The sequence below is a fragment of the Chanodichthys erythropterus genome, chromosome 22, assembly GCF_024489055.1.
Source record: "Chanodichthys erythropterus isolate Z2021 chromosome 22, ASM2448905v1, whole genome shotgun sequence".
In the NCBI taxonomy this organism is placed as follows: domain Eukaryota; kingdom Metazoa; phylum Chordata; class Actinopteri; order Cypriniformes; family Xenocyprididae; genus Chanodichthys; species Chanodichthys erythropterus.
The window spans coordinates 34,569,782-34,584,840 of record NC_090242.1 but is presented as its reverse complement, the minus strand read 5'-3'; the positions used below and the strand labels follow the sequence as shown (position 1 = coordinate 34,584,840).

The 15,059-nt window shown below is 36.1% G+C and overlaps 1 protein-coding gene across 3 annotated transcripts in view; it reads left to right on the top strand.

The window, feature by feature from the left end:
• Positions 1-15,059, top strand: part of ric1 (RIC1 homolog, RAB6A GEF complex partner 1) — a 49,950-nt gene that overhangs the window by 13,742 nt on the left and 21,149 nt on the right. For all 3 annotated transcript variants that reach the window (XM_067376528.1, XM_067376527.1, XM_067376526.1), the window contains exon 2: positions 2,243-2,350. In XM_067376528.1, the coding sequence (XP_067232629.1) occupies positions 2,243-2,350 (108 nt within the window). The remainder of the gene's footprint in view (positions 1-2,242; positions 2,351-15,059) is intronic.

Here is a 15,059-nt window from a genome sequence, read left to right as displayed (position 1 = left end):
CCTTAATGGATTCATTCACTTCAGAATTAAAATTTCCTGATAATTTACTAACCTCCATGTCATCTGAGAAGTTTGTCTTTTTTTTTCTTCAGTCGAGAACAAATGAATTTCTTTTCAAATGACAAACATCTTGGATTACATGGGAGTGAGTAAATGATCAGGAAATTTGAATTCTGAAGTGAACTAATGAGCGAACTAACCTTTAAGTATCCAATTTTTTGATTCCCAACCCTGAATGTTCAGAATACATCAACCATAGTGCACTACATAGTGGACAACTATCTGCCTGTTGTGTAACTGTGCATATGATTTACATGCATTCTTTGTTAGAGCTGTTTTTCTTTCTCCAGGCTGAATGAAAAGTATCACCACTGAGTGCTTGCTTGGCTAAAAATGTGCTAAAGAAACATTTGCACCTACTATTGGTGTCATTTAACTGCAGTTTTACAGAGTAACGTCAGTCGTTGGATAACCTGAGTTAAAAAACATTCACGTTAAAAATATAAATATCCCGGGTTGCTATGGGTACAGGTGTTTCATCAAAATAAAGTCGGTCCTCCTGGATCCACTCACGTCTGATAGTAAATACAGCTGTCAATCACAGACGCTTGCTGTTAATGTTTCTCTCGTGTGGAATCTAAAGCCTGTCTGACCTTTCATGACCCCTGAACGGAACGCATGAGGAACGACCTTCGCACACACATGCTGAAAAGTAAAAACAGATTCTGTGACATTAGTGTTAGTTTTACACACATGAATGTGTGTGTGTTGAGGTTTAGAGCTCCCTGTTGGCTGAATGAAACCAACACTTTGCTTCCATTTTTGGGTGTTTTTCTTTGTGGCCAAGCGCTGTTCTCATCCGCACATCCATCTCTCGTTTCTCCTGATGTGTTTCCCTGCTGCTCTTCATTTCACTAGGAGAACTTTGTGCATTTCTGTTAAAAATAAAGACACAAATACATAATGAATTCCATTAAACTTAATTAGACTGAATTAGATGATTCCGAATCTGTTTAATTACTGGAAGTTTATTGGCTATTCTCATCTTTGTCTGTAAAGTTTGACATCATTTCATATACATGCAGTGAACATAACAAACAACTTGAATATATATATCAACTTGAATAATGTTAAAGGGGACCTATAATGCCCTTTTCACAAGATGTAATATAAGTCTCTGGTGTCTCCAGAATGTGTCTTTGAAGTTTCAGTTCAAAATCCCCCACAGATCATTTATTATAGCTTGTCAAATTTGCCCCATTTGGGTGTGAGCAAAAACACACCGTTTTTGTGTGTCCCTTTAAATGCAAATGAGCCTTTCCAGAAGAGGGCGGAGCTTTAACAGCTCAACAACAACAAAGCTGGAGAATCTCACACAGCCAAAATGAGGAAAGTGTTCAGCCTTACATTGTTCAAACCGGAGTCGACACTGATGGAGAGACTCAGGAAGAAGTTACAACTTTTAGACGTTTCTGAATGGTTAGTGGATAAATTGATGTAGTTGCTGTGGAGTTGATTCAACTCATCCACTAGCATGTGCCGTCATGTTCATCTTTTGTGTTGAATTGATCCTCTTTTGTGAAGCAGCCCGGCGTAAAATGACGGCATGACAACAACACTCGACTACAACAACTCTTCCTCTTCTCCAAAGCAGCCCAACATGGCCACACCCCCTTTGTTGTGTGTTCTCGGGGGCGGGGTTTATGTAAATGTTGGGGTTTGTGATGTCACCAACGCAGGAAGAAGCTCGCTGTAGTCCTTAAACAGTGATTTCTGTAAAAAAAAATATCCCTTTGCATTGAACTTTGAGCATCTTGACTTTGCAAATGTTTTTATGCTCAATCGGAAACATTGCACACAAACTAAAGTTTAAAAAAAATGAAATCATAATCAAGGACCCCTTTTAATCTTTACTTTCACATTCCAACTAGTTTAGGCATGTATTTATTTAATGCATGTTTGTGTTTACTGCAGTTGTTAGTTACTTCCTCTAAATGTTCGTTAGACATGTTTGTTTTTAGCTAGATATGCAGTTGCTTGGATGTTTTATTGCAATTGCTTTGCTAAACAGCCATTTTTTTTGATCCAGCAGGTGAAATCGGTGCATCTGATCATTTAGTAAAGTAGCAGCACCTCAACACTAGTGATGATTGACTTAGTGCATAATGAAACCACATTGATTCGAATGAATGTTTTGAATTCACATGTCTAATTGTGTCTGTCTCTCTCTGTCTGTCTGTAGCCCAGCGTGTTGATCGTCAGTTATATTGAGTCTGGGAAAGCGGCCGCACAGTTCGGCTTCTATCAGCAGGTGGAATGGAAGCCAGACGACTCCATGATCGCAGTGGCGGTGAGTAAAACGCGTCTGTCTCTGTTGTGAGTGCGCTTTATGATGAGGATCCTGTCATCCGTTCAGAAGCTGTACTGAGGTGAACCATCTGTCTGTTATGTAGCAAGAGCTTAGACATGTTCAGACTGCTAGGTAGTCCTGTTTAAGTACTTACTGAGATTGTTTACTAGCCGTTTTGTGCGTTCTACAAACTCATCATCTTTTTTTCTTTGCATAATATCAGTTTTATGTGGATTTAAGGAATTTTGAAATCAAAATTAGAGTTTTGTGACTTAACTAAACCAATTCATAAATTCATGCATGGTTTTGCACTACTGTGGTCTTGTATTTGGAGATTGATTGATTGCTGATGTCACCGTGTTTCTTCATCCACAAATGCTCCCTGTATGTTCTCCTTGTTGAGCGTTGAGTAAGGGCCGTTTATCTCACCGCAAATAACCCTAGCGAGCCGCCCACATTGGCAGTATTTTAAGGCATCATGGATGAAGGCTGATCCAAAAGTTAGGCGGCATAATTATTCCGGTCGCACATCATGTCCTTCACAGAGGAGACGATTGTTTAAATGTTAATGTGAGTTTGTGCAGTCGAGCGTCCGTCACTTGTGGAGGGGCGGCATACAGTGAACAAAAACTGTCATTTCTCTTTTGTTAAGCTGCATAATTGCTGTCATTCTGCTCTATTAATGCAGACAGACAGACAGACAGAGATGAGGAGAGACAGCTCGACGTTTGTCTCTTTACATGCGGCATAAAAGACTGAACGCGCGTTCATGTCTGTCAGTCACATTTATACGCCGTTCCCTCTGATGGCAACACAATACAGTGGTTGTGTCAGATTTTCCTTCCATTGATCCATCACATCCTCTCTCAAACTTTGTCTTTAAGGAGACGTTTGTTGAATTATGTCTGCTGTTTTTAAATTTGCGCACACGTGTAAAATAGATGTTTCGCTGTTTTTTCAGCATCTTGCGCCATGAGCACCACTTTTAAAGATGCCGTGTTGTTTACTTTGTGTCCTGAGACGCATGCATCTCTGTGCCCCAGAACCACCTGTGTTGTTGTTGTTGTCGTCGCTAGTCCTCATCACATGGGTCTGGTTCTGTCAGATCGCATCAGAAGCGTCACGCGTGTTCAGACACCAGAGCTCCGTGTTTCCACTGCCTGACGTCACAGCGGTGCAGAATTACAGCACGACCTCAGGCTCCATTTCACAGCGCTGTTCTTCTGTGTCTGAATAAACATTGAGTGTTTAGTCTTGATACCGATGGTTTTGGGTCATCGGCACTACCTGATACAGGAAATAACAGATGATAGACGATTATTGGCTTCATACAGTTTAAACCATTTGATTGACAGTGTTTGACTCTCCATCCTGCAGGTTCATTAACACGAGTCACAGATTAAGACATTCACATGGATATGTTAGTTTATCTCAGGTTACTTCAAAATGTCACACATCCCTTTCTATCGCAGTCACAATACAGCCTCATCAGACTAGACATTTAAATATGTATTGTGCATTAATGTTGTACAATAGTAGTGGTGCACTGCTCGTAATTACAGTTTTTAATCTTAAACGTGTGATTTGCGTTCAATGTGTTTGCTGTTCGTGTTTAACACTGATTTTGTTATTTAGTATATTACTTTAGAATATTCCAGATGATTCCTGAGAGAAGCGCTTCATTTCTCTCAGGACAGCGTCTCTCTTTTACTGTTTATACTGCAACTGAGAGCCCAGAGGATCATGGGATATCTGGGTTTACTGAATTATTCTGAGAAACTCAAATGCAATGATGTTTTGCCATTTTGTGAAACCTGTCAAGAACATGTTCCAGATCTCAAAAGATAATAGGAAGAAATTGAATAAAGAAATGCAAATTTCCAGTTTTTATGACATTTAATTACGTTTTCATACAAAATTCTCTTCACTGCAAAAAACACCCACATATAATCAAATCAAATAACTATTTTCTATGAGTGTAGAAAATAAATCAATGTAATGATTTTCATTACATTTATTACAGCAATGAGTTTTATCATTATTATTATTATTATTATTATTATTATTACTACTACTATAAATTAAAATTATAATAATTTATATCATAATTTGATATAATAATAATTATTTTATTTATTTATTTTCATGTTTGTCATTAAAATGTCACAATGTCAACTATAGTCCCAAACAGTAGGCCAAGTACAAAGTAAAATTAACTATATAGTATATAGTGTGTGTGCGAATCACATTTTTTGTGTTTAAAATAGAGATCACGATTCTCCCAGAATTCTGAATAGACAACTAAACAAAGTAACATAATTTACTAGAGGTTCTGACATAATGTTAATATCTGCAGTGTATTATAAAAATATCTAATTAATTTGAATAGATTTTTTTTTTTTTTGTCGATTTGAGTGAATGATTCAATGACTCACTCAAAGTTTTCACTTGTTTCATTACTGAATGAATCAGCATTTTTAAAGGAATCTCTTGAATGAATGATTCAATGACAAATACATATTTTAAGTCACTTGTCACCACCTACTGGTGTAACAGTGTAACTGATACAATCTTTATTTGAAGCATCAATTTACTATATTATTTTGATTGCTACCGTAAACATCAGTGTTCACAGTGCTTCCCACACATAGACTTTACTTGGACGGGCCGCCCACGTATAATAACGGCCGCCCAAGTATATTGGAGACACATTTTTGCTTTTATTATTTTTATCCTCTTATACTTTTATATCCGCGCAAGTTAATGAAACCATCCGCGATCGATAAACTAGTCGTTTCATACCTGCTCATTACATGTGTGTCAAAACTGTTTACTCCTGCTGACATTCCCACAGGCGCTGCATTTTGCAAAGTCACAAGGCGACGCTGTTGCGCGTTCTGCACTGGTTCTACAAGCTCGCGCAACAGCGCTTCAGACTGCTTCAAAGTGATTCTCAATCAATGAAAAGCGCAGATTTATGCCAAGCGATTACTAATGAACTCAAGTTGATGAATTATTACAATGTCTACTTTATGGCCTTTATATAAAATATTTTAGATGGAATGTTTTAGACCTTTAGATGAATCTGAAGGATCAGCCTGCAATAGTACAGACATTTCAAAATAAGAGTACCTGTGTATTTCGGGCTTGTTTATGATTAAAAGTCAGACGCTAAGTTTTTTTTCTTTTGGGCATTATTGGTATTTTGGTTACACAATAAATTGTATTTAATTTGATTTCCATTTAATTCATAGTAAATTATTATAGTCTCCCCCACAGGAAGAAAAGACAAAGAACATTATTTGACACTTATGTATTATTCATTTTATAAATTTTAAATCTGTGTCCCATTCACTGAGTGAGACACTATATGACAGCAAGGAGAACATAGGAAAAGGAGAACCATTTAAATGCTGCAATTTTGCATAATTTACAATGCATAATAATGCATAATATTAGTATGTAATTAAATGTAATATGCTATGTAATTAAAATTAATTTCAATAAATAAAAATACTGTTAAAAATCTCACATTATTTGTGTCACATGTAGTAGACCATTTTTGTGCCATGGGTAATAGGAGGATTTTTCGCCCGGCTACCGCCGCAAGTATATTTCAAACCTGTGGGAAGCACTGGTTTATATCCGAACTATAAACTTTTATCCCAGACAGTACTTCTGTGATCATATGAATCATTAATAATGACACCGTGTGGTTGAAAAGACAGTTTGTGAAGCTGTTTCATATCTTTACATGACAACAGATCTCTCTAGATCAGAACGCAGATCTGAATGTTCGCTGTGATCGTACTTGACAAAGGTTTGATAGACACGAGAATTGTTGTCATTTAACGATTTTGTCTTTTAACAAACATGCAACTTTTTGGAGATGAAATGTGACCTGGATGACGCTCTTCCGAACAACACTCTCCATCTGAATCAGTTAGTGTGAAGTTGCAGATTAAAAAGTACAAACGCTTTCTTTGCTGTGCTCATAAAACCGTGTCCCTAATCTGATCTGGTGCTTCACAGACACAGAGTCTGAGTGCGTAACCCTCCAGATGATACAGTATTGTGCTTTAATCTTTCAGTGGTGTCTCGTGAAAGTCTCTCTGAGCAGAGCGGCCAGTGCAGGCTTTCAAAGTGCAAAGGCAGATAACAGCGGGTCGCTTTTGGATGTTTAGTCTGGAAACAAAACTCCGCGAAACACTAGACGCCTCCACACAGCCTGTGAGCATCGGTCCATGCGTTCATCACAGCGGCTAATCGATGGAGCATCATGGGTAATATTGGCAGGCGCTTATTGGCATCACTGTTTCCAAAACATTCCCAGGAGTTCAGTGATTGGCTGGAGCTTCAGTGAACTTCATTCGCCTCAGAAAAGCGTCCCAGAAACAGACCTGTGTGGGCTGCAAGTGATAAAACCTTCATGAATATTTCCCACAATCCTGCAGAGATGAAGCTGAAAATAATCACTGGGTTTCTCGCTGGCTACAGCATGTTCATCTTCTGTCTAGTTCTAGTATATCTGTATCCGTGCTGATTTTGGGCTCCTTTCGAGTTCAGTAACTTCACGCAGCTCTCACAGCAGAATTGAATCTGATAAGTTTTGTTTTGGCTGCTGTGCAGAACATCGATGATACGCTCCATCCCATCTGTTAGATCTGAGCTTTTGTTGAGTTCCTTCAGGGGAATGAGGTGCTCTTATGCTTCAAATCAAATCGTTTTCTCTCAGCCGTTTGCTACAGATTATCTCCAGAAGCTGAATGTGCGTGTCTGTACATGAACACAACCTGGGACCGAAACGCTCTGCACATGCATGTGATTCTGAAACATGTCTGACATGTTTGTATCAAGCCGATTTAAAACCACACTCGTGATGCATTAGCTGAGCTTTCCTGTCTGTGTTTGTGTATTCATGAACTCGTTTGTTTTTGACATGTTGGTGAGGTTGGAGTTTGTCTGCATGACAGAAACACAAAATGCATCATCAGAAAGATCAAAAAGGAAGTCAGAAACACGCAGCGGTTTGAAGAAGAATGTAAATCTAGTGCTGGTGAGCTGCTGAAATCTGAGCACGTTTATTCTTACCACATCAACACGCCTGAGAAACGCTGACTTGAGTGTTTTCTCTGTGTTTTGACGCTTTTATCTTCCTGTCTGTATGTAAATGTGCTGATCGCCGAACCCTGGTGCCTTCCTAAAAATCACATTACGGTGGTGGTTGCTTTAGTTTATTAAAAACTCCCTTTAGTTTGTAACCCCCATTCAAGATTTTAGCACTGTGGTTATTTTATTAAACTATTCATATATCATAGTTTTATGCAGATTTAAACAAAACATTTCAGTGTGTTTTACTTCTTACATACTTCTGTTTTTTGAGTAAATGAACATGTTTGTGTGAGATTCACCTATACAGTGTGAAAGAGTTTTGTCGTTGCAGCAGGATTACACAATATTTTGCTTTATTTTAGCCGATATTATAGCTTTGATGGCAGAATGATCATTTTTAGATGTATTATCCTATAAAAAGTCAGACAAGAGCACATTACTGCAAATGCCTGATTCCACTCGTGTGTCTTTGGGGGCTTTCACGCCGGGAAGTTATAGAAACTTGTTTATAGGAACTAGCCACCAGTGCAGTCCTGCGAGAACTAAATGTTCCCCTGGCGCCATTCCCCTAGAGCAATTTTCCTGGTTACATTCGTAAGTTAAGAATAATTTTATATAATAATTTGATCTAGTTATTCATGTTAAATTGTCATGTCACAATATCAAATATGGTCCCAAACAGTAGGCCAAGTACAAAGTAAAATTAAAGGTACAATTTGTAAGCTATTCGCAGTAAAATATCCAAAAACCACTAGGCTAGTGTTATATATTTTGTCCAGCTGATTACTAACAATATCTCTAATGTTTTCAACTACTTGTAAATCATGAGAAAATGTAAACGTAAGCGTACGGGCCAACCAAATGACCCAAGAAGAGTTTGGGACAAGAGGAGAGAAAGAGTGAGGATCAATATCGGTGTTGCATTTTCTAGATGGAGAGAGCTTCACGACAAGCTTCACGACAAACTTCACCTAGAAAGAGATGCCGAACAAATGCTGAACAAGTGGTAATCCTTTTCATATCATCTGACTAAACAGTAATCAAATAATTTGATTGTATTGCAATATAGCATGACACAATATGTAATGGTGGCATGTGAAAATTGTCTTTTTCAGACACTTACGAAATCCAGTATTGGATAGATTTTGTTAGTTACTGTAGCAGCTACAGTGTAGTTATCATAATTTTACATCATAACCTCACAATAAAAATTGTGCTGTCAATACATATGATACATATGGTAAAGCAGAAGCAGCGCCGGCGATTGTGTCATAATAAAAGTCCTGCTGCTCGTGAGGCGTGTGTTGCGCAATCGCTCCAGCTCCTCGTTCAGCTCCCACAACACTCGGCCCTGCTCTGCTTCATACTACAGTAACGTTAATAATCGCATCATTAACATGTTTTCTTCCCAAGTCCTATTGCACTGTCTGTTGCGGTGGAGACCACATGTCCCAAGATTCCGCACTCAAACTTGCCGTCATCAAGCTACGCCTTTGTTTTGAATAGGCCTCTAGCGACCTCTAGCGGATAAAATTATCACATACTGCACCTTTAACTATATAGTATATAGTGTGTGTGCGAATTACAATTTTTGTTTAAAATAGAGATCACGATTCTCCCACAATTCTGAATAGACAACTAAACAAAATAATATAATTTACGAGAGGTTCTGACATAATGTTAATATCTGCAGTGTATTATAAAAATACCTTTTTGAATGAAAAATTTGAGTGAACGATTCAATGACTCATTCAGAAAGATTTCACTTGTTTCATTACTGGATAAATCAGCGTTTTTAAATGAATCTCTTGAACAAATGATTCAATGACAAATACATATTTTAAGTCACTTATCGCCACCTACTGGTGTAACAGTGTAACTTTATTTGAAGCATCAATTTAATATATTATTTTGATTGCTACCGTAGACATCAGTGTTATATCCGAACTATAAACTTTTATCCCAGACAGTACTTCTGTGATCATATGAATCATTAATAATGACATTGTGTGGTTCAAAAGACAGTTTGTGAAGCTGTTTCATATCTATACATGACAACGGATCTCTCTGGATCAGAACGCAGATCTGAATGTTCGCTGTGATCGTACTTGACAAAGGCTTAATAGACCGGTTTAGACAAGAGCACATTACTTCAAATGCCTGATTCCACTCGTGTGTCTTTTGGGGGATTTCACATCGGGAAGTTATAGGAAGAGAGAAATGCACGGACTGTGTTTATACAGCTTTTTAAAAATGGCAGGTGCCGGTGTCTCGCATGCCTTCGGCCAATCAACATACACTTAATATGTCACTGGTAATTCCTATTGTGCGGGTCAGACTGTACTCTGAAATAGGAGCTAAACAAGTTCTTGTAACTAAAATCGTCCCCAGTTCATGCGGTGCAAACACAACAAAAAGAGGTACTTCCACCATGAGTTATAGGAACTATGAAAACATTCCTCTGGTGCAAAAGCCCCTTTTATGTCAGAATAACTGCGCATGAATTACACCTGCAGGCTGAATGAGGACACGACATCTCTTCTCATCGTCACGCATACATTGATGTTTCTTCAGTGAAAACAGGTGAAGATGGAACAGATTTCATCATGATTCTGAGCTGTTTTTAACTGTCACACAGCAACTATCATCATTTTTATGTCATCTGAAAGAAATGAGAGGGATGCTTCTCTGTGTAAAATTTCACAATTTATGCACAATTTTTCTTTTTCTTTTTTTTTTTTCAATGCATTTGTCTTACCATGACAGATGACTGAAGACACTTTCTTACACTTTGTTTTCTGCAGTCGGAATTCCTATGGCACTTGGAAACGCTCCATTATCCTGTGTGCACGTATCGGATCAAATCCGCCGTTGGTCCGGTTCACTCCTGTAATCATCCTTCAGCAAACAACCAGTTCAGGACACACAAATGAGCCCGTATAGACACAGTTCAGCATGGCAGCAGTGTAGATACAGTTAAAGCCTGTTCACCCCTACAGAATCTCAATCTGAACCCTTATAATGATGAAAGGCCCCCTACCATAGGTGGCATTGTATTTTTAGTATTTTATTTTTTTACGTTTTAGAATTTGTTTATATATATATATATATATATATATATATATATAGCTTATTTTTTATTTGATTAATTTCTTAGTTTAATTTTTTTTTATTGTTTATAGCTATTGCATTGTTACTAATTGTTTTATTTGGATTATTTATTTCTTTTTGTTTTAGATTTTAGAATTTTTTTTTTTTTTACTTTTTTTGCTACTTATTAGTAATTTTATTATTAATCATTTATTATTTTATTTAGATTGTAGAATAAAATGTATTTTTGGATTATTTTAATTTATTTTTTATAAGTTTATTAGTTATTGTATTATTATTATTATTATTATTATTAATAATTATTAATTATTAATTTTATTAATGATTGATTTTTTTTTTATTTGATTAATTATTTTTTTGTTATTTACTATATTGTTTTATTATTTATTTTATTAATATTTTATTTAGATTTTAAAATTTATTTAATTTTTTGTTGTACTGTTTATTAGTTAGTTATTTTATTTATTTTTCGATTTTTAGAATCTAAATTGTATGTATTTTTTTTTGATAAATCAATTTATTTATTTATTTATTAATTTTTTAATGAAATTAAAAACTAACACTCATATTTAAGATTTCTGTCCAGATGTTGATGGATGTTGAAGTGATATGTAAAGCGACTGTGAAACTCAAATCATGTTCAGTGTAAATCGAAGCGATGCAAAACAACCGCCCGAGTCTCTCGCCGTGTTTCACGTTACTCCCGGTGTGACGGTGACGTTGCGTGAGCGTTTTATTTAGCCGTGTTCCGTTTGAACTCTGACTTCTGTGCGAATCCTCCATCGCCCAGCAGCCAACAATAACAGGAAGGAGTGACATTCCAAGAGCCTTTGTTTGAGTTTCTGGGACTCGTTCGGATCTTTGAGTGTGTAAAGACGTCAGTTCATCACGTTTCATGGGTCGTGAGTGTGTGAGTGTGTTTCAGACGTCCTGTATGAATGATTCAGATGATAACAGATGTTCAGTCCCGGCTCTGGTTACCTCACTTTCCTGCATATTAAAGGCTGTCTAGTTAGTTTGTTGAAATAAACATCCGTCTTGTGCGATTAGAGAGAGAGAGAGAGAGTGTGAGTGTGTGTGTGTACTGTAATATACACTAATATATTTTGAGATTTAAAATAAAATATATTTTAAATTAGAAAAAAAATTCAAGCGGTTTCTATCATATTTTAGCATATATTCCACATATATTTTCCCTTTTTGTGTGTTCTTGCATTCTGATATTTTAAAATAGTATCAGATGTTTGTCTTGAATTTGTTTTCAGTGTGCAGTGCATTCTGGGATTATCTTCATGAAGATTTTATGTGATGATGCTTTACCATTCCTCAGAAGGAAGCATGTCTCAGCTTTCCTTTAGAAACGTCTATGATGCACTCGGTTTATGATCGGATCTGAAGTTCAGTCTGATCTCAGAGCAGTTTCTCAGCAGGCTCACACAGGTTCAGACATTCAGGAGTCCCATCATCATCATCGTCATCATCATCATCTCTCTGTAAGGCTTGCACAGCTGTTGCTTATGGTTACTTGACAAGTCCACTAGGGAAAATGAATACATCTTTAAATGTGTTGGTCCAGTTTCCCTTTTCTCATTCATGTGACTTATAATAGAATTGGCTGTTTCAGGTTACTGAGCTGTGTCATGTGATCCACATCTAGTCAGCACAGGCCTAATGCTTCAACCAGTGTTATTTTAGCATCAATAACATGCTATTAGAGACGTTCATATTTTAATTATTAGAAATAATTTTATTTTTATATTTTCTGTTTTCACTTTAATTTTAGTTAATGTTTTTATCAATTAATATACAAGATTTTAATATGCCTATAGTTTTTATTTTTTATTTATTAGTTCTAATTTATTTAGTTTTAATTATTTTAGGACTTGGACTGGGGAAAAAAATAAATATATATATATATAATAAACTTGTATTTTAGCTAGCTGCCCTAGTGACAACATTAACATGTTTTTTTTTTATGTTGTCACTAGAGCAGCTAGCTAAAATACAAGTTTATTATATATATATATATATATATTTATTTATTTTTTCCCCAGTCCAAGTCCTAAAATAATTAAAACTAAATAAACTAGAACTAATAAATAAAAAATAAAAACTATAGGCATATTAAAATCTCGTGTGTGTTTATATATATATATATATATATATATATATATATATATAATATTATTATTATTATTTATTTATTTATTTATTTATTTATTTATTTATTTATTTATTTAAATATAATAAAATATAATTAAATTAATATAAAATGTACTATAAATAACTAAAATAAAGAATTCTTTATTTTAAAATGACATTTAAATAAAAAAATTTTTTTTTTAAATATACATGTTTTATATTTTGTCATGAGGGCAACTGGCTGAAATAAAATGCTTAATGTATTTTAAAAAGTAATATTTAAATTAAAATACAATTTGAATAAAAAAATGTATTTAAAATTTACATATTTTGTCATTATGTAAATTTCAGCTGTCACTCAAAGAGACGCATCATCAGAACGCATCGATTCATTTCACACATAGCATCTTTTGTTATTGTGTCTGTAACCCGATCAGACCCGCTCTCTGGTTGGTTTGTACCCCGTCAGCGCGCCGGCGGCCGTGAGAAATATCAAGCAGTCGTCAGTGATGCGTGATGGAGGATTTGTGTTTCCTGGAAGCGTTTGTGTGTGGAACAGGTTTGCAGAACAAGCGTCAGGAATCAAACGCGCCGTGCATGAGGGCGTTGGAGCGCATCGAGCGTCCGGCCCGCTGCTCAGATGAAGCGTCAATGATGTTGTGATGTAATCATGGCATTGAGTGAATCTGTTCAAGTCAATCATTGCAAAGCATTTTCAGTTTCTCGGTCATTTCACAGAACGAACCCACTGAACGAAAACAATTCACCAAAATGCATCAGACGTGCCAAAACAATACAGAAGTAGAAACCGAGATTGACTTTTATCTGCCACATGATTTATAGAAAGCATCACTTCCTCTTTTGTCTGAGAGGTAAAGCGGCGCTCAGTGCGTCTAAAGAAAGAGCTGAGCTCATCTGAAGAGCGTTTGAGGGAATCTGGGAGTTTTGGCTGCCGTCTCGCTCCAGCTGTGGAAAACCTCACAGTCCTGCAGCAAAACAATCCGTTCTGAGCGCTGAACTCTACAGGAAGTTCAACACGACTCGCTCTCTCTCTCTCTCTCTGCTTCTGCTTCCACATTCTCCTTCCAGTTTTTCCATCATCTGTCCTGCCAGAAGAGATCTTGAATTAGACCTCAGTGAATGACCAAGTTTTACCAAAAAAAAAAAAATCTCCTGCAGTAATGCATGTGCTTTAGATAAGTGCAAAAATGACCAGCTCACTATATATACACACACATTATATTATTATTATTACATCTTAAAGCAGCTGTTTTCTATGTGAATAAATAGTAAAGTGTAATTTATTTCAGTGATCAAAGCTGAATTGTCAGCATCATTACTCTTCAGTGTCACATGATCCTTCAGAAATCATTCTGATATGATGATTTGCTGCTCAAGAAACATTTCTGATTATTATCAATGTTGAAAACAGTCATATTTTTGTGGAAACTGTCATGCATTTTATTTTTCGGGATTCTTTGATGAACATTATAACATTTTGTAACATTATAAATGTCAGTTTTGATCAATTTAATGCATCCATTCTGAATAAAAGTAATAAACTTTTGAATGGTTGTGCGTGTGTGTACTTGTTTTGACTATACTTTTGAGGACCAAATTTCCTCACTTATATTGTGAAATACTTTCACAACCTACTAGTGAGACATTGACTGGTCCTCACTATTTTAAAAGGCTTATAAATTGGCCAAAATAAGCTTTTATTTAAATCCAGTGATGGTCACATGTTTCTGTGATAGGTAGGTTAGGAGTAGGGGTTGAGTTAGGTGATAGAAAAATATCATTGACCTGATATAAAATCAATGGAAGTCTATGCAATGTCCTCACTAACATACCAGATAGTGTGCGTGTGCGTGTGTGTGTGACATCAGGACACAAATTTGTATGACATGGGTGTGACATAGGTATTACAATGTTCTTAATTTCCATCTGGAGCTGTAGGCGTCATCTTTGTTTCTGTCGCTCTATCAGATGTCAGAGTTCATAATGAGTGTTTCACAGTTTTTTGAATTTGGTCGTCATGGTGACGGCTCTTCAGTTCTATTCCTCTGAAGTGTTTTCCCCTCTCTGTCATTTTCTCTGGGTACAATTCATGACATTTACAGTCAAACGACAGTCTGAACATGACACTACAGGCAAAAACACTGTTTTTTCAGGCACCTGTTTTGAGATTTTGGACTTTTTGGCTTTTCATAAAGTGTTTTTTCAGACTGGTGGAAAGAAAACATCCATAATACACTTTTAAGTGTATATTTTATAACACTTTATCTATTTGCATCTATAGATTTCAATTACAGTAAATATCTTTAAAGGCTGTTTTCTCAAA